The sequence below is a fragment of the Heptranchias perlo genome, chromosome 1 (assembly GCF_035084215.1).
Source record: "Heptranchias perlo isolate sHepPer1 chromosome 1, sHepPer1.hap1, whole genome shotgun sequence".
Lineage (NCBI taxonomy): Eukaryota > Metazoa > Chordata > Chondrichthyes > Hexanchiformes > Hexanchidae > Heptranchias > Heptranchias perlo.
This window is the reverse complement of record NC_090325.1, coordinates 108,339,105-108,360,813: the sequence shown is the minus strand read 5'-3', so window position 1 is coordinate 108,360,813 and position 21,709 is coordinate 108,339,105. Positions and strand designations below refer to the sequence as shown.

The 21,709-nt window shown below is 46.1% G+C and overlaps 1 protein-coding gene across 2 annotated transcripts in view; it reads right to left on the bottom strand.

Annotated features, from left to right (window-relative positions):
* The window catches only part of tapt1b (transmembrane anterior posterior transformation 1b), a 150,336-nt gene extending 130,147 nt beyond the window's left edge, over positions 1–20,189 (bottom strand). For both annotated transcript variants that reach the window (XM_067989490.1, XM_067989499.1), the window contains exon 1: positions 20,009–20,189. In XM_067989490.1, coding sequence (XP_067845591.1) covers positions 20,009–20,153 — 145 coding nt within the window. In that variant the 5' untranslated portion in view covers positions 20,154–20,189. The remainder of the gene's footprint in view (positions 1–20,008) is intronic.
* Between the last annotated feature and the right edge of the window lie 1,520 nt (positions 20,190–21,709).

Here is a 21,709-nt window from a genome sequence, read left to right as displayed (position 1 = left end):
GCAAGATTTGTTTATTTCCCTCCTCCCTCCAAAAAGAACTAGAATGAAAATATCAAGATTTTAAAAAGGATGGAGCAAATGCATAATAAAATTCAAGTATTATGTCACACCACCATAAACCATTACTAAGATTATACCATCTGTTAGGCTGTAAAACCTTTAAGTCACACATCACTTACCTTGTTTTTGCACAGCTTAAAAACTGGTGGGAGGCTGTTCCATACACATCAAATTTTACAAGTAACATTGTGTTGGATTCTATGCTTTTAATAGCAACAAAACATTTTGAGTCTCTTGCTCATTTCATCACCCCTAAAATTTGGCTTAAAAAGATAGATAAAGCAAGTGATTTATCACTCCGATACCAGCATTTCACTATGTCCTTAAAATTTGAAATTCAAAATTGCAATATTCAGGCAGCAAACTACACTGCATGCAGCAAAAGATGGACATTTTTTTGGATGCATCACATTACAACAAGTCACTCCAATTTAGTAAAAAAAACTCCAGCTTACGTATATTTTCCCGATTTCGTTTAATTGAAATACAGAAAGATTGAGATATATTACTGTAGCGATTGAACTGAAAAGAATACAGCAGATACTTGGAATAACAATGTGTGAAAATTCATTTATACTAAAGATACCATGAGGTTCTGATTAAAGAGTACTCAGGATTCCAACATATGTCTTCAATAAATATGGATTCTAGAACAAAATTCAGTGGAGAATACAAAAATTCCAAATCCCAAAACTAGCCCCTAACCCAGGTCTGTGCTATATGCAAAAAGTTAACATGTACTGTAACATTTTGTATTATTACTTCAAAAACAATTAAAAAATTTACAGTACGTTAATTTTTTCACATACAGCACAAACCTGGGTTGGGGCTGATTTTCATTGTAAAATTGTATATTTTAGTGCATTTAATGTGCACTGTGATGCCTCAGTCAAGCATGGGCTGATGACAATTTCTAATTCATTTATTAATGTTTTACCACAAGATTAAATTCTCATTACTGTAAGGCAAAAATCTGGTCAGTGAAATGCCAACTGCTTTAATGGACATCCAAGGCCGTATCCAGTAACAACCATGAAATGCCTTTATGGTTAGAGTCTACTCATTTCAAATCATCTGAATTCAAATGTAAGCACCAAATTCACATTGTTTAATACAAATTACTGGATCTTTCATTTAAGTGTAGAAATGGGTGAATTATCAGTAGACTGTATATTAAACGGTGTACATCTCAGAAAAACAATGAAAGCATATGTAACAGATCACAAATCAAAGTTTCTAGTCGTAACAGACTATTAAAATTATTTCTTTTTGGAATTTTGGTAGCTGGACAACTGATGACCACTTAAATTTGTTTACTGCTGGCAGAAATTTGAATGGTTGGGTGAATATCTAGAATATTATTTGCTGCACATTAGTGCCACTTCAAAAATGGGGGGGGGGGGGGGATGACCAACTCTGTCGAAGTCAATACTTAACAAAATGTTTATTAGTAAGTCTAATACATGACAAACATAATTCATTCAAAAAGAAAAAAGACTTGCATTTATATAGCGCCTTTCATGACCTCAGGAAATTTCAAAGCGCTTTACAGGAAATGAAGTACTTTTGAAGTGCAGTCATTGTTGTAACACAACAGCCAATTTGTGTACAGCAAGGTCCCACAAACAGCGATGAAATAAATGACCAGATAATCTGTTTTTAGGTGTTGGTTGAGGGATAAATATTGGCCAGGACACCAGAGAGAACTCTTTTGCCCTTGTTTGAAATAGTGCCACAGGATATTTTATGTCCACCTGAAAGGGCAGACAGAGCCTTGGTTTAACGTCATATCCGAAAGACTGCACCTCCAACAGCACAGCACTGAAGTGTCAGCCTACACTTTCTGCTCAAGTCCCTAAAGTGGGACTTGAGCACACAACCTTCTGACTCAGAGACGAGAGTGCTACCACTGAGCCAAAGCTGACATCCGGTTTGCAAGGAGACAGAGCTAAACAGCTGTGAACGTTTAGCCCGTTTGGGGGTTCTGCAAAGGAGGCTCTCACAGCTTGGCCTTGTCCTGAAAGGGGATGTGCAGCTGAAAACAATTGAATCTCATGAATAACAGTTATACCCAATTGTGAAACACACCTTTTTTTTTATTCGTTCATGGGACGTGGGCGTCGCTGGCGAGGCCAGCATTTATTGCCCATCCGTAATTGCCCTCGAGAAGGTGGTGGTGAGCCGCCTTCTTGAACCGCTGCAGTCCGTGTGGTGACGGTTCTCCCACAGTGCTGTTAGGAAGGGAGTTCCAGGATTTTGACCCAGCGACAATGAAGGAACGGCGATATATTTCCAAGTCGGGATGGTGTGTGACTTGGAGGGGAACGTGCAGGTGGTGTTGTTCCCATGTGCCTGCTGCTCTTGTCCTTCTAGGTGGTAGAGGTCGCGGGTTTGGGAGGTGCTGTCGAAGGAGCCTTGGTGAGTTGCTGCAGTGCATCCTGTGGATGGTACACACTGCAGCCACAGTGCGCCGATGGTGAAGGAAGTGAATGTTTAGGGTGGTGGATGGGGTGCCAATCAAGCGGGCTGCTTTATCTTGGATGGTGTCGAGCTTCTTGAGTGTTGTTGGAGCTGCACTCATCCAAGCAAGTGGAGAGTATTCCATCACACTCCTGACTTGTGCCTTGTAGATGGTGGAAAGGCTTTGGGAAGTCAGGAGGTGAGTCACTCGCCGCAGAATACCCAGCCTCTGACCTGCTCTCGTAGCCACAGTATTTATATGGCTGGTCCAGTTAAGTTTCTGGTCAATGGTGACACCCAGGATGTTGATGGTGGGGGATTTGGCAATGGTAATGCCGTTGAATGTCAAGGGGAGATGGTTAGACTCTCTCTTGTTGGAGATTGTCATTGCCTGGCACTTATCTGGCGCGAATGTTACTTGCCACTTATCAGCCCAAGCCTGGATGTTGTCCAGGTCTTGCTGCATGCGGGCTCGGACTGCTTCATTACTTGAGGGGTTGCGAATGGAACTGAACACTGTGCAGTCATCAGCAAACATCCCCATTTCTGACCTTATGATGGAGGGAAGGTCATTGATGAAGCAGCTGAAGATGGTTGGGCCGAGGACACTGCACTGAGGAACTCCTGCAGCAATGCCCTGGGGCTGAGATGATTGGCCTCCAACAACCACTACAATCTTCCTTTGTGCCAGGTATGACTCCAGCCACTGGAGAGTTTTCCCCCTGATTTCCATTGACTTCAATTTTACTAGGGCTCCTTGATGCCACACTCGGTCAAATGCTGCCTTGATGTCAAGGGCAGTCACTCTCACCTCACCTCTGGAATTCAGCTCTTTTGTCCATGTTTGGACCAAGGCTGTAATGAGGTCTGGAGCAGAGTAGTCCTGGCGGAACCCAAACTGAGCATCGGTGAGCAGGTTATTGGTGAGTAAGTGCCGCTTGATAGCACTGTCGACGACACCTTCCATCACTTTGCTGATGATTGAGAGTAGACTGATGGGGCAGTAATTGGCCGGATTGGATTTGTCCTGCTTTTTGAGGACAGGACATACCCGGGCAATTTTCCACATTGTCGGGTAGATGCCAGTGTTGTAGCTGTACTGGAACAGCTTGGCTAGAGGCGCAGCTAGTTCTGGAGCACAAGTCTTCAGCACCATAGCTGGGATGTTGTCGGGGCCCATAGCCTTTGCTGTATCCAGTGCACTCAGCCGTTTCTTGATATCACGTGGAGTGAATCGAATTGGCCGGATATGATATTGATATTGCTTCATCTCAGTTGGAATTTCAAAGCACAGTGCAAAAAACTATGCTTAGACTGCTGCCAAACAGGGGCCAGCAAGAACATACCTGAATATCCAATTACAAATTTACAACTATATATTACATATATAATAAAAACAGAAAATGCAAGAAATAGTCAGCAGGTCAAGAAGCATTTGTGGAGAAACAAACAGGGTTAACTTTTCAGGTTGAGTATCTGAAGGGAGTTTAGAAAAAAGGTTTCTAAATATAACAGATGGGCAGCTAAGACCCATTCCCTGCAATTCCTGCGCCATGTGGGAATTTCAGGATGCTTCAAGTGTCCTGGAGAGCTGCGTGTGCAGGAAATGCCCCCAGTTATTCGAGCTCAAGCGGAGGGTTTCTGAGCTTGAGGGACAGCTGGAATTACTGCAGAGCAGAAGGGAGGCTGAAGGTTTCCTGGATTGTACGTTGCAGGAGGTGGTCACCCCGCAGCCACAGAGAGTTCTGGATAGCAAGTGGGTGGCCATCTGAAAGGGTAGGAAGAGGCAGGCAGTGCAGGAATCTTCTGGGTGTGTGGCATACTCAAACCGGTATTCAGCATTGAATACCACTGAGGGTGACAACACCTCGAAGGAGTGCAGTCCTGAGCATGGCACCATGGGGCAAAGGACTGCATGGGGCGGGGGGAGGCACTGTGAAGTGTAGAAATGCAGCAGTCATAGGGGATTCGATATTCGGGGGACAAAGCAGTTTGTGACCGCCGATGTGAGTCCCGCATGCTGTGTTGCCTCCCTGGTGCCAGGGTAAAGTACATCTTAGAAAGAGTGCAGAACATTCTGCGGGAAGGGGAATAGCCTGAAGTTGTGGTCCACGTGTGGACCAACGACATAGGAAAGAAAAAGGATGAGATCCTGTGGTTAGAGTTTCAGGAGCTAGGGAGGAAGTTAAAAAGCAGGACCTCAAAAGGTAGTAATCTTATTTTTATTCATTCGTGGAAAGTGGGCATCGAGTGGGTGTCCAGTAATCCCTGGATTACTCCCAATGCCACATGCGAGTGAGTACAGAAATAGGAAGATAAGGCAGGTAAATACGTGGCTAAACACATTGTGCAAGAGGGAGAGCTTCAGGTTTTTGGGGCAGGAGAGACCTGTTCATGACAGATGGGTTGTACCTCAACAGAGCTGGGACCAATGTCCTCGCGGGGAGGGTTTAAACTAATTTGACAGGGATATGAGCACCAGGATGCAGCATTAGAAAGGAAAAACAAGGTGCACAAAGGATTGGGAGAAACAGACAGCACTAGAGTAAGAAATAGTACACTATTAGATGGGATCAGACTAAGAGAACACAAGTAAGTTTACAGTGCACGTGTGTAAATGCACGAAGCGTGGTAAATAAGGTTGGTGAGCTGCAGGTGCAAATAGCCACATGGAAATATGATGTAGTGGCGATAATGGAGACCTGGCTCAAAAAAGGACACGATTGGATACTAAATATTCCTGGATACAAGGTGTTCAGGAAAGGTAGGGAAGAAAAAAAAGGGGGGGTGGCAGCATTGATTAAGGAGAACATTGCATGCTAGAGAGAGAGAGAGAGAGAGAGAGAGAGAGAAAATATCCTTGAGCGGTCAAGGATAGAATCTATTTGGTTAGAGTTAATAAACAATAGAGGTGCCAATATACTACTGGGTGTATTCCATAGGCCACTAAATGGGGAAGGCTATAGAGGAGCAAATTTGCAGGGAAATTACAGGGAGGTGCAAGAACTATAGAGTAGTGATAATGGGGGACTTCAACTATTCTAATATAGACTAGGATAGTAATAGTGTAAAGGGCAAAGAGGGTGTTGAATTTCTGAAGAGTATTCAGGAGAACTTACTTGATCAGTATGTTTCCGGCCCAACGAGGAAGGAGGCATTGCTGGATCTAGTTCCGAGGAATGAAGTGGGTCAAGTGGAGCAAGTGTCAGTGGGGGAACATTTCGGGAACAGTGATCGTAATATCATAAGGTTTAGATTAGTTATGGAAAAGGCTAGGGAGCAATTTAGAATAAAAATACTTAATTGGAGGAGGGCCAATTTCAGTGGGTTGTTAACAGATCTGGCCTGGGTAAATTGAAATCAAAGACTGGTAGGCAAAACTGTAATCAAACAACGGGCAGCCTTTAAAGAGGAGATGGTTCGGATACAGTCCAGGTACATTCCCACGAGGGGAAAGGTAGGGAAACCAAAGCCAGAGCTCCCTGGATGACAAAAGAGAGAGTAAGATGAAGCAGAAACAGGGTCAGGTTGATAATATAAGTGAGAACCAGGCTGAATACAGAAAGTGCAGAGAAGTGAAAAAGGAAATAAGAGGGACAAAGAGAGAGTATGAGAATGGACTGGCGGCTAACATAAAAGGGAATCCAAAAATCTTCTATAGGCATATAAATAGTAAACGGGTTATTACTATAAATAGTAAGGTGGGGTGGGGCCGATTAGGGACCAAAAAGGAGATCGACACGTGGAGGCAGAGGGCATGGCTGAAATACTAAATATGAGTGCTTTGCATCTGTCTCTACCAAGAAGATGCTGCCAAAGTCACAGTAAAAGAGGATAGTTGAGATACTGGATGGGCTAAAAATTGATAAAGAAGAGGTACTAGAAAGGCTGGCTGTACTTAAAGTAGATAAGTCACCCGGTCCAGATGGGATGCATCCAAGGTTGCTGAGGGAAGTACAGGTGGAAATTGCACAGGTACTGGCCATAATCTTCCAATCCTCCTTAGATATCGGGGTGGTACCAGAGGACTGGAGAACTGTAAATGTTACGTCCTTGTTTTAAAAAGGGTATAAGGATAAACCCGGCAACTACAGGCCAGTCAGTTTAACCTCGGTGGTGGGAAAGTTTTTAGAAACGATAACCTAGGACAAAATTAATAGTCACTTGGACAAGTGTGGATTAATAAAGGAAAGCCAGCATGGATTTGTTAAAGGCAAATCATGTTTAACCAACTTGATTGAGTTTTTTGATGAGGTAACAGAGAGGGTTAATGAGGGAAAAGCAGTTGATGTGTATACGGATTTTCAAAAGGCATTTGATAAAGTGCCACATTATAGGCTTGTCAGCAAAATTGAAGCCCAGGGAATAAAGGGGGCAGTGGCAGCATGGATACGAAATTGGCTAAGTGACAGAGTAGTGGTGAACACTTATTTCTCAGACCAGAGGAAGATATACAATGGTAGACTACGGCCACTGCCTTTTTTGATATATATTAATGACTTGGACTTGGATGTACAGGGCACAATTTCAAAATTTGCAGATGACATGGAAGTGTAGTAAACAGTGAGGAGGATAGTAATAGACTTCAAGAGAACATAAACAGGCTGCTGGAATGGGCATGCACGTGACAGGTGAAATTTAACGCAGAGAAGTGCGAAGTAATACATTTTGGCAGGAAGAATAAGAAATTGCAATATAAACTAAATGGTACATTTGTAAAGGGGATGCAGGAACCGAGAGACTTGGTAGTATATGTGCACAAATCTTTGAAGGTGGCAGGACAGGTTGAGAAAGCGGTTAAAAAAGCATACGGGATCCTGGGCTTTATAAAGAGAGGCACAGAGTACAAAAGCAAGGAAGTTATATTGAACCTTTATAAATCACTGGTTCGGCCATAACATTATTTTTTATTCATTCATGGGATGTGGGCGTTGTTGGCGAGGCCAGCATTTATTGCCCATCCCTAATTGCCCTCGAGAAGGTGGTGGTGAGCCGCCTTCTTGAACCGCTGCAGTCCGTATGGTGAAGGTTCTCCCACAGTGCTGTTAGGAAGGGAGTTCCAGGATTTTGACCCAGTGACAATGAACGAACGGCGATATATTTCCAAGTCAGGATGGTGTGTGACTTGGAGGGGAACGTGCAGGTGGTGTTGTTCCCATGTGCCTGCTTCCCTTGTCCTTCTAGGTGGTAGAGATCGCGGGTTCGGGACGTGCTGTCCAAGAAGCCTTGGTGAGTTGCTGCAGTGCATCCTGTCTATGGTACACACTGCAGCCACAGTGCTCCGGTGGTGAAGGAAGTGAATGTTTAGGGTCCTGGATGGTGTGGAGCTTCTTTAGTGTTGTTGGAGCTGCACTCATCCAGGCAAGAGGACAGTATTCCATCACACTCCTGACTAGTGCCTTGTAAATGGTGGAAAGGCTTTGGGGAGTCAGGAGGTGAGTCACTCGCTGCAGAATACTCAGGCTCTGACCTGCTCTTGTAGCCACAGTATTTATATGGCTGGTCCAGTTAGGTTTCTGGTCAATGGTGACCCCAGGATGTTGATGGTGGGGCATTCGGTGATGGTAATGCCGTTGAATGTCAAGGGGAGGTGATTAGACTCTCTATTGTTGGAGATAGTCACTGCCTGTCACTTGTCTGGCGTGAATGTTACTTGCCACTTATCAGCCCAAGCCTGGATGTTGTCCAGGTCTTGCTGCATGCGGGCACAGACTGCTTCATCATCTGAGGGGTTGAGAATGGAACAGAACACTGTGCAATCATCAGCGAACATCCTCATTTCTGACCTTATGATGGAGGGAATATCATTGATGAAGCAGCTAAAGATGGTTGGGCCTAGGACACTGCCCTGAGGAAGTCCTGCAGCAATCTCCTGGGGCTGAGATGATTGGCCTCCAACAACCACTACCATCTTCCTTTGTGCCAGGTATGACTCCAGCCACTGGAGAGTTTTCCCCCTGATTCCCATTGACTTCAATTTTACTAGGACTCCTTGATGCCACACTCGGTCAAATGCTGCCTTGATGTCAAGAGCAGTCACTCTCACCTCACCTCTGGAATTCAGCTCTTTTGTCCAGGTTTGGACCAAGGCTGTAATGAGGTCTGGAGCCGAGTGGTCCTGACGGAACCCAAACTGAGCATCGGTGAGCAGGTTATTGGTAAGTGCCGCTTGATAGCACTGTCCACGACACCTTCCATCACTTTGCTGATGATTGAGAGTAGACTGATGGGGCGGTAATTGGCCAGATTGGATTTGTCCTGCTTTTTGTGGACAGGACATACCTGGGCAATTTTCCACATTGTTGGGTAGATGCCAGTGTTGTAGCTGTACTGGAACAGCTTGGCTAGAGGTGCAGCTAGTTCTGGAGCACAAGTCTTCAGCACTACAGCCGGGATGTTATCGGAGCCCATAGCCATTGCTGTATCCAGTGTACTCAGCCGTTTCTTGATATCATGTGGAGTGAATCGAATTGGCTGAAGACTGGCTCTGTGATGGTGGGGATATCGGGAGGAGACCGAGATGGATCATCCACTCGGCACTTCTGGCTGAAGATGGTTGCAAACCCTTCAAGCCTTGTCTTTTGCACTTACGTGCTGGACTCCGCCATCATTGAGGATGGGGATGTCTCCAGAGCCTCCTCCCCCCATTAGTTGTTTAATTGTCCACCACCATTCACGACTGGATGTGGCAGGACTGCAGAGCTTTGATCTGATCCGTTGGTTGTGGAATCGCTTAGCTCTGTCTATAGCATGTTGCTTCCGCTGTTTAGCATGCATGTAGTCCTGAGTTGTAGCTTCACCAGGTTGGCACCTCATTTTTAGGTATGCCCGGTGCTGCTCCTGGCATGTTCTTCTACACTCATTGAACCAGGATTAATCCCCTGGCTTGTTGGTAATGGTAGAGTGAGGAATATGCCACGCCATGAGGTTACAGATTGTGCTGGAATACAATTGTGCTGCTGATGGCCCACAGCGCCTCATGGGTGCCCAGTTTTGAGCTGCTGGATCTGTTCTGGATCTATCCCATTTAGCATGGTGATAGTGACACACTTCACGTTGGATGGTGTCCTCAGTGCGAAGACGGGACTTCGTCTCCACGAGGACTGTGCGGTGGTCACTCCTACCAATACTGTCATGGACAGATACATTTGTGACAGGTAGATTGGTGAGGACGAGGTCAAGTAAGTTTTTCTCTTGTGTTGGTTCGCTCACCACCTGCCGCAGGCCCAGTTTGGTAGCTATGTCCTTCAGGACTTGGCCAGCTCGGTCAGTAGTGGTGCTACCGAGCCACGCTTGGTGATGGACATTGAAGTCCCCCACCCAGAGTACATTCTGTGCCCTTGCTACCCTCAGTGCTTCCTCCAAGTGGTGTTCAAAATGGAGGAGGACTGATTCATCAGCTATGGGACAGCAGTAGGTGGTGATCAGCAGGAGGTTTCCTTGCCCATGTTTGACCTGATGCCATGAGATTTCATGGGGTCCAGAGTCAATGTTGAGGACTCCCAGGCCCACTCCCTCCTGACTGTATATCACTGTACTGCCACCTCTGGTCGGTCTGTCCTGCCGGTGGGACAGGACATACCCAGGGTTGGTGATGGAAGAGTCTGGGACGTTGGCTGAAAGGTATGATTCTGTGAGTATGGCCACATCAGGCTGTTGCTTGATTAGTCTGTGGGACAGCTCTCCCAATTTTGGCACAAGTCCCCAGATGTTAGTGAGGAGGACTTTGCAGGGTTGACTGGGCTTGGTTTGCCTTTGTCATGTCTGGTGCCTAGTGGTCCGATGCCAGGTGGTCCGTCCGGTTTTATTCTTATTATGACTTTTCGTAGCGAGATTGTACAACTGAGTGGCTTGCTCGGCCATTTCAGAAGGCAATTAAGAATCAACCACATTGCTGTGGGTCTGGAGTCACATATCGGCCAGACCCGATAAGGACAGCAGGTTTCCTTCCCTAAAGGACATTAGTGAACCAGATGGGTTTTTACGACAATCCGGTGGTTTCATGGCCACCATTATTGATAATAGCATTTTAACTGGAGTAGTGTGTCCAATTCTGGGCACCGCACTTAAGGAAGGATGTGAAAGCCTTAAGGAGGGTGCAGGAAAGATTTACTAGAATGGTTCCAGGAAAGAGGGACTTCAGTTAAGTGGACAGACTGGAGAAGCTGGGGTTGTTTTCCTTAGAGCAGAGAAGGTTAAGAGGAGATTTGATCGTAGTGTTCAAAATGATGAAGGGTTTAGATAAGGTAAATAAGAATAAACTGTTCCCATTGGCAGAAGGGTCGCAGACCAGAGGACACAGATTTAAGGTGATTGGCAGAAGAACCAAAGGCGGTATGGGGGAAAACCTTTTTTTAAAAACGCAGCAAGTCGTTATGATCTGGAATGCGTTGCCTGAAAGGGTGCTGGAAGCAGATTCAATCATGGCTTTCAAAAAGGAACTGGATAAACACTTGAAGGGAGTGTTTGCAGGGCTACAGGGAAAGAGCTGGGAATGGGACTAACTGGATTGCTCTTACAAAGAGCCAGCACGAGCTGGATGGGCCAAATGGCCTCCTGCACTGTAACCATTATATGATTCTGGGTCAATGACCTTTCGTCAGAACTAGAAGTAAAGATTTAACAGTATTTAAGCTAGTAGAGAGCCAGGGGAAGGGGGGGGGGGGGGGGGGGCGGGAGGAGAAAACAAAAGAAAAGGTTTGTGATAGGGCAAAGGGCAGGAGTGATTAAATGACAAAAAAAAGGGATGAAGTACAAGGCAAAGAGGATGGTAATGGGACAAGTAAAGAAACAAAAGATGGGTCTAGAGAAGTTGTAAATGGCAATAGGTACATGCTTGTAGACTGAACGGAAGTGTTTAGCAAAGCAATCACCCAATCTGCATTTGGTCTCCCCAATGTAGAGGAGACCGCATCGTGAGCAGCGAATACGTTGTACTAAATTTAAAGAAGTACAAGTAAATCGCTGTTTCACATGGAAGGAGCATTTGGGGCCCTGGGAAGGGAGGAGGTGAAAGGGCAGGTGTTGCATCTCCTGCGTTTGCACGGGAAAGGGATTGGATGTTAAGTGTGATGGAAGAGTGGATCAGAGAGTCGCAGAGGGAACAGTCCCTTCGGAATGCTGAAAGGGGAGAGGAGGGGAAGATGTATTTGATGGTGGCATTGCACTGGAGGTGGCGGAAATGGCGGAGGATGGTCCATTGAATGTGGAGGCTGGTGGGATGGAAAGCAAGGGCAAGGGGGACCCTATTGTGGTTCTAGGAGGGCAAAAGTGCAGGAAATGGGATGGACACTGTCGAGGGTCCTGTCAACCCCAGTGGGGGAGAAATCCTCAGATAAGGAAAAAGGCAGAAATATTGGAAGCATTGGTGTGAAAGGTGGCATCGTTGGAACAGATACGACAGAGACGGAGAAAGGGGAAGAATGGAAGAGAGTCCTTACAGGAAGCGGGGTGAGAGGAAGTGTAATCAAGGTAGCTCTGGGAGTCGGTGGAGTTATAGTAGATATTAGTTGATAACCTATCCCCCGAAACTGGAAACAGAGAAGTTGAGGAAGGGAAGGGAAGAGTCGGAGATGGACTCCTTTGACTCCACTTACTTCCACAAATAAAAGATGTCGCTATGGGAACCCGCATGGGTCCTAGCAATGTATGCCTTTTCGTGGGTACGTGGAACATTCTTTGTTCCAGCCACACTCAGGTATCCTCCCTATATCCACCCTTCCTTTGCTTTCACATGGTCCATTAGAAGCAAAGTTGATAAAAATCTGTTTGAGGCGAAAGCAGGAAGCGGCAACAATACAATCAATGTACCGTAAAAAGAGGAGAGGGAGGATACCTTCCACCCCAGTGCTCCCTTTTTCCTCAACCAAGGATTCCCCTCCACTGTGGTTGACAAAGCCCTTGACCGTGTCCGTCCCACTTACCGCACTTCTGCCTTCACCCCTTCCCCTCCCTCCCAAAACCATGATAGGGATCCCCTTGTCCTCATTTCCACCCCACCAGCCTCCACATTCAACAGATCATCCTCTGCCATTCCCACTACCTCCAGCGCGATGCATCACCAAACACATCTTCCCCTCCTCTTTCAGCATTCTGAAAGGACCACTCCCTCAGCAACACCCTGGTTCTCTCTTCCATCACCCCCAACACCTGATCCACTTCCAATGGCACCTTCCCATGCAACCGCAGGAGATGGAACACCTGCCCTTTCACCTCCTCCCGTCCCACAATCCAGGGCCACGAACACTCCTTCCAGGTGAAACAGCAATTTACTTGTACCTCTTTCAATTTAGTATACTGTATTCGCGGCTCACGATGTGGCCTCCTCTACGTTGGGGAGACCACCCTATCACAGACCTTCCCTTTTGTTCTTTTCCCGCCCCCCCCCCCACTTCACTGGCTCTGTTGTTGCTTAAAAATTGTTAAATCTTTACTTCTTCCAGTTCTGACGAAAGGTCATTGACCTGAAACGTTATCTCTATTTCTTTCTCCACAGATGCTGCCTGACCCGCTGAATATTTCCAACATTTTCTGTTTTTATTTCAGATTTCCAGCATCCACAGTATTTTGCTTTTGATTATATATTAAATACGTTAGGACAAGTGGTCGTATGTAGAACTGCAAGGACTTGGATATTTATAACTTGCTTAGGTGGGCAAAATAGTAACTGAACAATTATAGAATCATAGAAAGGTTACAGCACGGAAGGAGGCCGTTCGGCCCATCAAGTCCGCACCAGCTCTGTGCAAGAGCAATCCTGCTAGACCCACTCCCCCGTCCTATCCCCGTAGCCCTGCAAATTTTTTCCTTTCAAGTACTTATCCAGTTCTCTTTTGAAGGCCATGATTGAATCTGCCTCCACCATCCCCTCGGGCAGTGCAGTCCAGATCCTAACCACTCGCTGTGTAAAAAAGGTTTTTCCTCATGTCACCTTTGGTTCTTTTGCCAATCACCTTAAATCTATGTCCTCTGGTCCTTGACCCTTCCGCCAATGGGAACAGTTTCTCTCCATCTAGTCGGTCTAGACCCTTAATGATTTTGAATACCTCCATCAAATGTCCTCGCAACCGACTCTGTTCCAAGGAGAACAGCCCCAGCCCCACCATGTAACTAAAATCTCTCATCCCTGGAATAATTCTAGTAAATCTCTTCTGCACCCTTTCTAAGGCTTCACATCTTTCCTGAAGTGCGGTGCCCAGAACTGGACACAATACTCCAGTTGTGGCTGAACCAGTGTTTTATGAAGGTCCATGACTTCCATACTTTTGTACTCTATGCCTCTATTTATAAAGCCTAGGATCCCATATGCTTTTTTAATGACTTTCTCAACCAGCCCTGCCATCTTGAACAATTTGTGCACATATACCCTCAGATCTCTCTGTTCCTCTACCCCTTTAGAGTTGTGCCTTCTAGTTTATATTGCCTCTTCTCGTTCTGCCTACCAAAATGTATCACTTCGCATTTTTCTGCGCTAAATTTCATCTGCCACGTGTCCGCCCATGCCACCAGCCTGTTTATATCCTCTTGAAGTCTATCACTATCCTGCTCACTGTTTACTACACTTCCAAGTTTCGTGTCATCTGCAAATTTTGAAATAGTGCCCTGTACACCCAAGTCCAAGTCATTAATATATAACAAGAAAAGCAGTGGTCCCAGCACTGACCCCTGGGGAACAACACACTGTACACCTCCCTCCAGTCTGTAAAACAACCGTTCATCACTACTCTCCGTTTCCTGTCCCTTAGCCAATTCTATATCCATGTTGCTACCGTCCCCTTTATTCCATGGGCCGCAATGGGAGGCCTTCAAGGAGGAGATGATCCTGGTACAGAGTAGACACATTCCCACAAAGGGAAAAGGAAGGACTTCCAGAGCACCCTGGATGATTAAAGATTAAAATGAAACAGAAAAAGGAGGCTTATGATACATGTGAGGTTCATAATGCAGTAAAGAACCAAGCAAAATTGAAATGTATAAAATTCTTAGAAGTCTTGAGAGGGTAGATGCTGAGAGGCTGTTTCCCCTGGCTGGAGAGTCTAGAACTAGAAGTCATAGTCTAAAGATAAGAGATTGGCCATTCAGGACCGAGATGAAGAAAAATTTCTTCACTCAGTCATTGGATACTAAGGGAATCAAGGGATATGGGGATAGAGTTGGAAAGTGGAGTTGAGGTAGATCATCAGCCATTATCTTATTGAATGGCGGAGCAGGCTCGAGGGGCCATATAGCCTACTCCTGCTCCTTTTTCTTACATTCTTAAAATACAGAAAGTACAGAGATCTAAAAAAGGGAGTAAGAGAGGCAAGGAGAGGTTATGAGAATAGATTAGCAGCTAACATAAAAGGGAACCCAAAAGTCTTTTATGAACATATAAATAGTAAAATGGTAGTCAAAGGGTTAGGCCGATTAGGGACAAAAAAGGACATCTTCCTGTGGAGGCAGAGGGTATGGCTGAATGGAATAATTTGCATTGGTCTTCACTAGAGAAGAGAATGCTGCCAATGTGGTAGTAAAGGAGGAGGTAGTGGCGATATTGAATAGGATAAAAATAGATGGAGGAGGTACTTAAAAGATTGACAGTACTCAAAGTAGAAAGGTCACCGAGTCCAGATGGGAAGCAACCTAGGTTACTGAGAGAGGTAAGGGTGGAAATTGCAGATGTTCTAGCCACAATCTTCCATTCCTCCTTAGATATGGGGGCGGTGCCAGAGGACTACCTGTTCAAAAAAGGGGAGGAACAAACCAGGCAATTACAGGCCAAGCAGCCTAATGTCGGTGGTGGGGAAACTGTTAGAGACAATAATCCAGGACAAAATTAATTGGCACTTAGAATAGTATGGGCTAATAAATGAAAGTCAGCACGGATTTGTTCAAGTGAAATTGTGTTTGACTAACTTGATTGAGTTCTTTGATGAAGTAACAGAGAGGGTTGATGAGGGGAGTGTGGTCGATGTTGTGTATATGTCCTTTCAAAAGGCATTTGATAAAAAAAAGTACCACATAATAGACTTGCTAGCAAAATTAAAGCCCATGGGACTAAAGGGACTGTGGCAGTGTGGAAACAAAATTGGCTAAGGGACAGAAAGTAGAGAGTAGTGATGAACGGTTGTTTTTTAGGCTGGAAGGAAATATACAGTAATGTTCCCCTGGGATCAGTATTAGAACCACTGCTCTTTGTGATATATATTAATGACCTGGACTTGGGTATATGGGGGATAATTTCCAAGTTTTCAGATGACACGAAATTCGGAAATGTAGCAAACAACGTGGAAGATAGTAACAGACTTCAGGAAGACATAGACAGACTGGTGAAATGGGCAGACACATGGCAGATGAAGTTTAACGCAGAGAAGTGTGAAGTGATACATTTTGGTAGGAAGAATGAGGAGAGGCAATATAAACTAAATGGTACAATCTTAAAGGGGCTACAGTAACAGAGACATCTGGGGGTGCATGTACACAAATTTTTGAAGGTGGCAGGACAAGTTAAGAAGGCTATTAAAAAGGCAAATGGGATCTTGGGCTTTATTAATAGAGGCATAGAGTACAAAAGTAAGGAAGTTATGCTAAACCTTTATAAAGCACTGGTTAGGCCTCAGATGGAGTACTGAGTTCAATTCTGGTCACCACACTTTATGAAGGATGTCAAGGCCCTAGAGAGGGTGTAGAAGAGATTTACTTGGATGGTACCAGGAATGAGGGACTTCAGTTATGTGGAGAGACTGAAGCTGGGATTGTTCTCCTTGCAGCAGAGAAGGTTAAGAGATTTGATAGAGGTGTTCAAAATCATAAACGGTTTTGATAGAGTAAATGAGGAGAAACTGTTTCCAGTGGCAGAAGGGTCAGTAACCAGAGGACACAGATTTAAGGTGATCGGCAAAAGAGCCAGAGGCAACATGAGGAAACATTTTTTTTTACGCAGCGAGTTGTAACGATGTGGAATGCACTGCCTGAAAGGGTAGTAGAAGCAGATTCAATAGTAACTTTCAAAGGGGAACTGGATAAATACTTGAACAGAAATAAAATTACTGGGCTATGGGGAAAGGGCATGGGAGTAGGACTAATTGGATAGCTCTTTCAAAGAGCCGGCACGGGCACGATGGGCCAAATGGCCTCCTGCTGTGCTGTAACGTACTATGATAATATGACAGGTTGAAGTGAAGTTTTGTAATTTAGTAAAATCTGTTATGATTTCTCTTGTTTCTGCTAATTTTATTAAATAGCTTATAGCATGGAGTCATACTCTCTGGCAGATCCTCTATCATGAGATCCAGAGCACAATACAGCTCATACTATATTCAGTTAGTAAGCATAGCAGGAACATAAAGGGTTTATTGTTCACATTTTGTAGGCTACCTCCCAAATTACTTCCTGCATAAGGTCACATTTCTGTTCACTGAAAGCACAGGCTTGCCTGGGAAGTGTCCTTTGTGCTCGGAAGGAGGAAAGCGAGATATCTGGACAATGTTTAAATCATAACATTGATGATGACGACGTTTGCATCTGCTAAAAACATGGGAAGGTTATTCAACCCCAGCAGTCAGCACACTGTGCTCAGATAGATGTCTTGAGTATACATTCAACATATTTATTGGTTTAGATAACTATGTTCAGACTAAAATGCCAACTAAGTGCCAGAAGTTATCTACTAATTATAAACGGTATATAATAAATGTGCCAAAGTGATGAAAACTGAAAGGAACCTCAAATGTTTGACAAGTATTGACAGTTTATGCAACTGATATTCAAGACCTTTGTACAAAATATTTGAATACCAATTTGCATTCAGTGGATATCTTTCTTTTGAAGAGTCCTCAATACAGCCAACCTTGATTACAATTTTTTTTTACAAGTAAAAGAAATATCAAATAATAAATAATTCATTACAGCAAAAGTTAAGATTCCCATGAAGATCAACAGTACAACTGTGGCTCAACATTAGACTTAGTGCGTAAAACCAAGAATATATATAATGTGCCAGAGTAGAACAGCCACAAGTAGGTCCCAAGTAGAGATGAATACTAGATATCGTTCTAAAAAAACTTTAAGCAGAAAGCACTGGTTTTGCTGACGACTGAAGATGATGGAATATTTGCCTGATGTTGCCAGTAAGCCTGCATCATTGTCATTGGAATACAATCAATTTTCCCTCCTCTCTCACTGAACAGAATTACTAGTGGCCCCATGCTGAAGACATGCCACTGTCCATCTGTAGTGTCCACCGGGAATAGACTATCTAGCGAGCGAGTTCCGCAGGGACACCACGTACAAGCCCCCAGAGAAAGGGGAGGGGGGGGTGCGGAGGACGTCCCCAATGCCACCCTGATCCCAATGGCCACCTTTACGTGTAGCTGCCTCAAGATGTGACTGGTATGCAAACACCAAGCGTTGCTACGTGCTGAGTTTTTACCTGTCCACGACACTGAGGAGGTTGGGTCTCGCCACACTGGCCGAGCAGACGCAGGACATCCTGTCCAGTGGACTGTACCCCACCACCTAGCTCAGGTGGAGAAGGTCCTGAAAAGGAATCCTTTCAACCACAAGGGCGTCAGACTGTGGTCGGCACGGAAGGTTCTGGGAATCCTGCAGGGAAAGGAGAGGGTGGATGCGATCGGGTAATTCCCCTACCAGATGGTCAAAACCATTTGGAAGAACGCCTCATCGCCTGAACTGACAACAGCCACCTGGATGTAGCGTGGATGGTGTTGAGAAGGCCCTCCCAGTGCGGTCTTTCCAGCGCCACCGCAAGGTGCCCTCGAGGCTGCAGCAGAGACGAGAGCGGAGTCCATCTCCTGGCAAACTGCCCCTTTGCATAGAAGGTGTGGAGAGATGCATTGGTATCTGTCCCGGTTCATCCTTAACAGCTCAGTAACACAGGACGCTCTGCTCTACGGGCTGTTCCCCGGGTAACACACCGAGACAGATATCAACTGATGCTGGAACATTCGCGCCAGACAATGACCATCTCCAACAAGAGAGAGTCAAACCACCTCCGCTTGACATTCAACGGCATTACCATCGCCGAATCCCCCACCATCAACATCCTGGGGGTCACCATTAACCAGAAACTTAACTGGACCAGCCATATAAATACTGTGGCTACAAGAGCAGGTCAGAGGCTGGGTATTATGTGGCGAGTGACTCAACTCCTGACTCCCCAAAGCCTTTCCATCATCGACAAGACACAAGTCAGGAGTGTGATGGAATACTCTCCACTTGCCTGGATGAGTGCAGCTCCAACAACACTCGAAGCTCGACACCATCCAGGACAAAGCAGCCCGCTTGATTGGCACCCCATCCACCACCCTAAACATTCACTTCCTTCACCACCGGAGCACTGTGGCTGCAGTGTGTACCATAGACAGGATGCACTGCAGCAACTCACCAAGGCTTCTTGGACAGCACGTCCCGAACCCGCGATCTCTACCACCTAGAAGGACAAGGAAAGCAGGCACATGGGAACAACACCACCTGCACGTTCCCCTCCAAGTCACACACCATCCCGACTTGGAAATATATCACCGTTCCTTCATAGTCGCTGTGTCAAAATCCTGGAACTCCCTTCCTAACAGCACTGTGGGAGAACCTTCACCACACAGACTGCAGCGGTTCAAGGCGGCAGCTCACCACCACCTTCTCAAGGGCAATTAGGGTTGGGCAATAAATGCTGGCCTCGCCAGCGACGCGCACATCCCACGAACAAATGAAAAAAAAACTGCTGCTGGAAGAACATCAACTCACTGATGGATGCCCTTTGGTCCGCCCAAAGCCTGCCGGTCCTCCAGCTGAAGGAGCTGTCCAAAACTGAGTGTTGCCGACTGGCACACTCCAGGGTCCAGGAGTCGATGCTGCGGGACGCACTGAAGCGAGGTGCGGTCTATGCAAAGGGTCTATGGGGAAAGGCCACTATGTAAGGCCATCCCTCCTTATACTGTACATGATGTACTGCTTAAATTATAATAATTGGATCAGTGTGTACCATTTGTATTGTATTGTTTTGAATTGCAATTGTGATATTTACATTGAACTGTGTGTATCGTTAAGTTTTATGAAATAAAGTATATTTTGAAATTTAAGAGTTTCACTACTGACAGAACAAAGAGGAAACACCCCCCCCCCCCGCCCAGCGATGGTCGCCAGCGCTCACCTAACGGACAGGCGTTGACAGCTGTCATTGGTCGGGGTGGCTCCAGCTACTCGGGTGATCTGGGCAGGGGCTCAGCTCGACAGCGAACGGCGGGGTTTCTGAGTAATAACGGCTTTCACCGGACCCCAGCACCAGGCCAGGCCAGGCCGGGCCGGGCCGGGAGCGAACCGTGTCAATCACTCGGCCGGGACACTCACCGGTGTGCACGACCCGCTCCGTCCCGTCCTGTCCTGTCTCCCAGCTGGGAGCAGCGCTTCCACCGACACCAGGCCCATGATTGCGAACGGCCCACACGAACAACCCCCGCGACCCAGCACGATTCCCCGGGCCGGGTGTACTCACCTGACGGGTTCCGATTTTTCTCTGCGTGTTTGTTGAGCTCCTCCTTTGGTTCATAAAAGCCCAGTGTTTCCGCCCGGTGAACACCGCGGTCAGAGGCCCGTTGCTCACTCTCTCTGTTCCCTCCGCTCCCCGGCACCGCCGCCATCTTCTGACGGGAGGAGGAGGGGGAGGAAAAAAAAACCACACACAAACACCTGTCATGTGACCGCCTCGGCTCCGGGCCGGGTGCGCATGCGCGGACATCTCGGCCTGCTGGGTGCGAGGTTGAGTCGCAGGGAAGGGGACCGTCGCTCAGAAGCAAAATACTGCGGATGCTGGAAATCCGAAATAAAAACAGAAAATGCTGGAGAAACTCAGCAAGTCAGGCAGCATCTGTGGAGCAAGAAACAGAGTTAACGTTTCAGGTCGAAGACCTCAGGTCCGAACTGTGGTGAAGATCATCAGGCGGGATCGATAGGCTCAGACTCCCTGGTTACTCAGTTAGTTGATCATTGAAAAGGATCCCGTTAAAACTGCACTTTCGTCCGACAATATTGGATGGCCAGTTTTCAAAAATAGTTATTTTTCCCAATTCATAATTGATAATTATAATTTGAGTTTCTAGTTATTGATTTTAGATTGGACAACCTATTAGTTTAATTTATTGATGTTTCCACACCATTCACCTGACGAAGGAGGAAGCCTCCGAAAGCTTGTGTAATTTAAAATAAATTTGTTGGACTATAACTTGGTGTTGTAAAATTGTTTTTAATTTATTGGATACACTCTTTGGGGGCGGTCACTTGTGTCGTCAGGAGAAAGCCTCTGAAAGCTTGTGATTTTAAATAAAGCTGTTGGACTATAACCTGGTGTTGTAAGACTCCTTACATTTGTCCACCCCAGTCCATCACCGGCATCTCCACATCAGAATTTCAAGACCATGCACGAACTCTGGCTAGATAGTTTTCTCCAAGACCAATAAGTGTGCAAGAATATAGTTTTTTTTTAATTCGTTCACGGGATGTGGACGTCGCTGGCGAGGCCAGCATTTATTGCCCATCCCTAATTGCCCTCGAGAAGGTGGTGGTGAGCCGCGTTCTTGAACCGCTGCAGTCCGTGTGGTGACGGTTCTCCCACAGTGCTGTTAGGAAGGGAGTTCCAGGATTTTGACCCAGCGACAATGAAGGAACGGCGACATATTTCCAAGTCGGGATGGTGTGTGACTTGGAGGGGAACGTGCAGGTGGTGTTGTTCCCATGTGCCTGCTGCTCTTGTCCTTCTAGGTGGTAGAGGTCGCGGGTTTGGGAGGTGCTGTCAAACAAGCCTTGGCGAGTTGCTGCAGTGCATCCTGTGGATGGTACACACTGCAGCCACAGTGCGCCGATGGTGAAGGGAGTGAATGTTTAGGGTGGTGGATGGGGTGCCAATCAAGCGGGCTGCTTTATCTTGGATGGTGTCGAGCTTCTTGAGTGTTGTTGAAGCTGCACTCATCCAAGCAAGTAGAGAGTATTCCATCACCCTCCTGACTTGTGCCTTGTAGATGGTGGAAAGGCTTTGGGGAGTCACTCGCCGCAGAATACCCAGCCTGTGACCTGCTCTCGTAGCCACAGTATTTATATGGCTGGTCCAGTTAAGTTTCTGGTCAATGGTGACCCCCAGGATGTTGATGGTGGGGGATTTGGCGATGGTAATGCCGTTGAATGTCAAGGGGAGCTGGTTAGA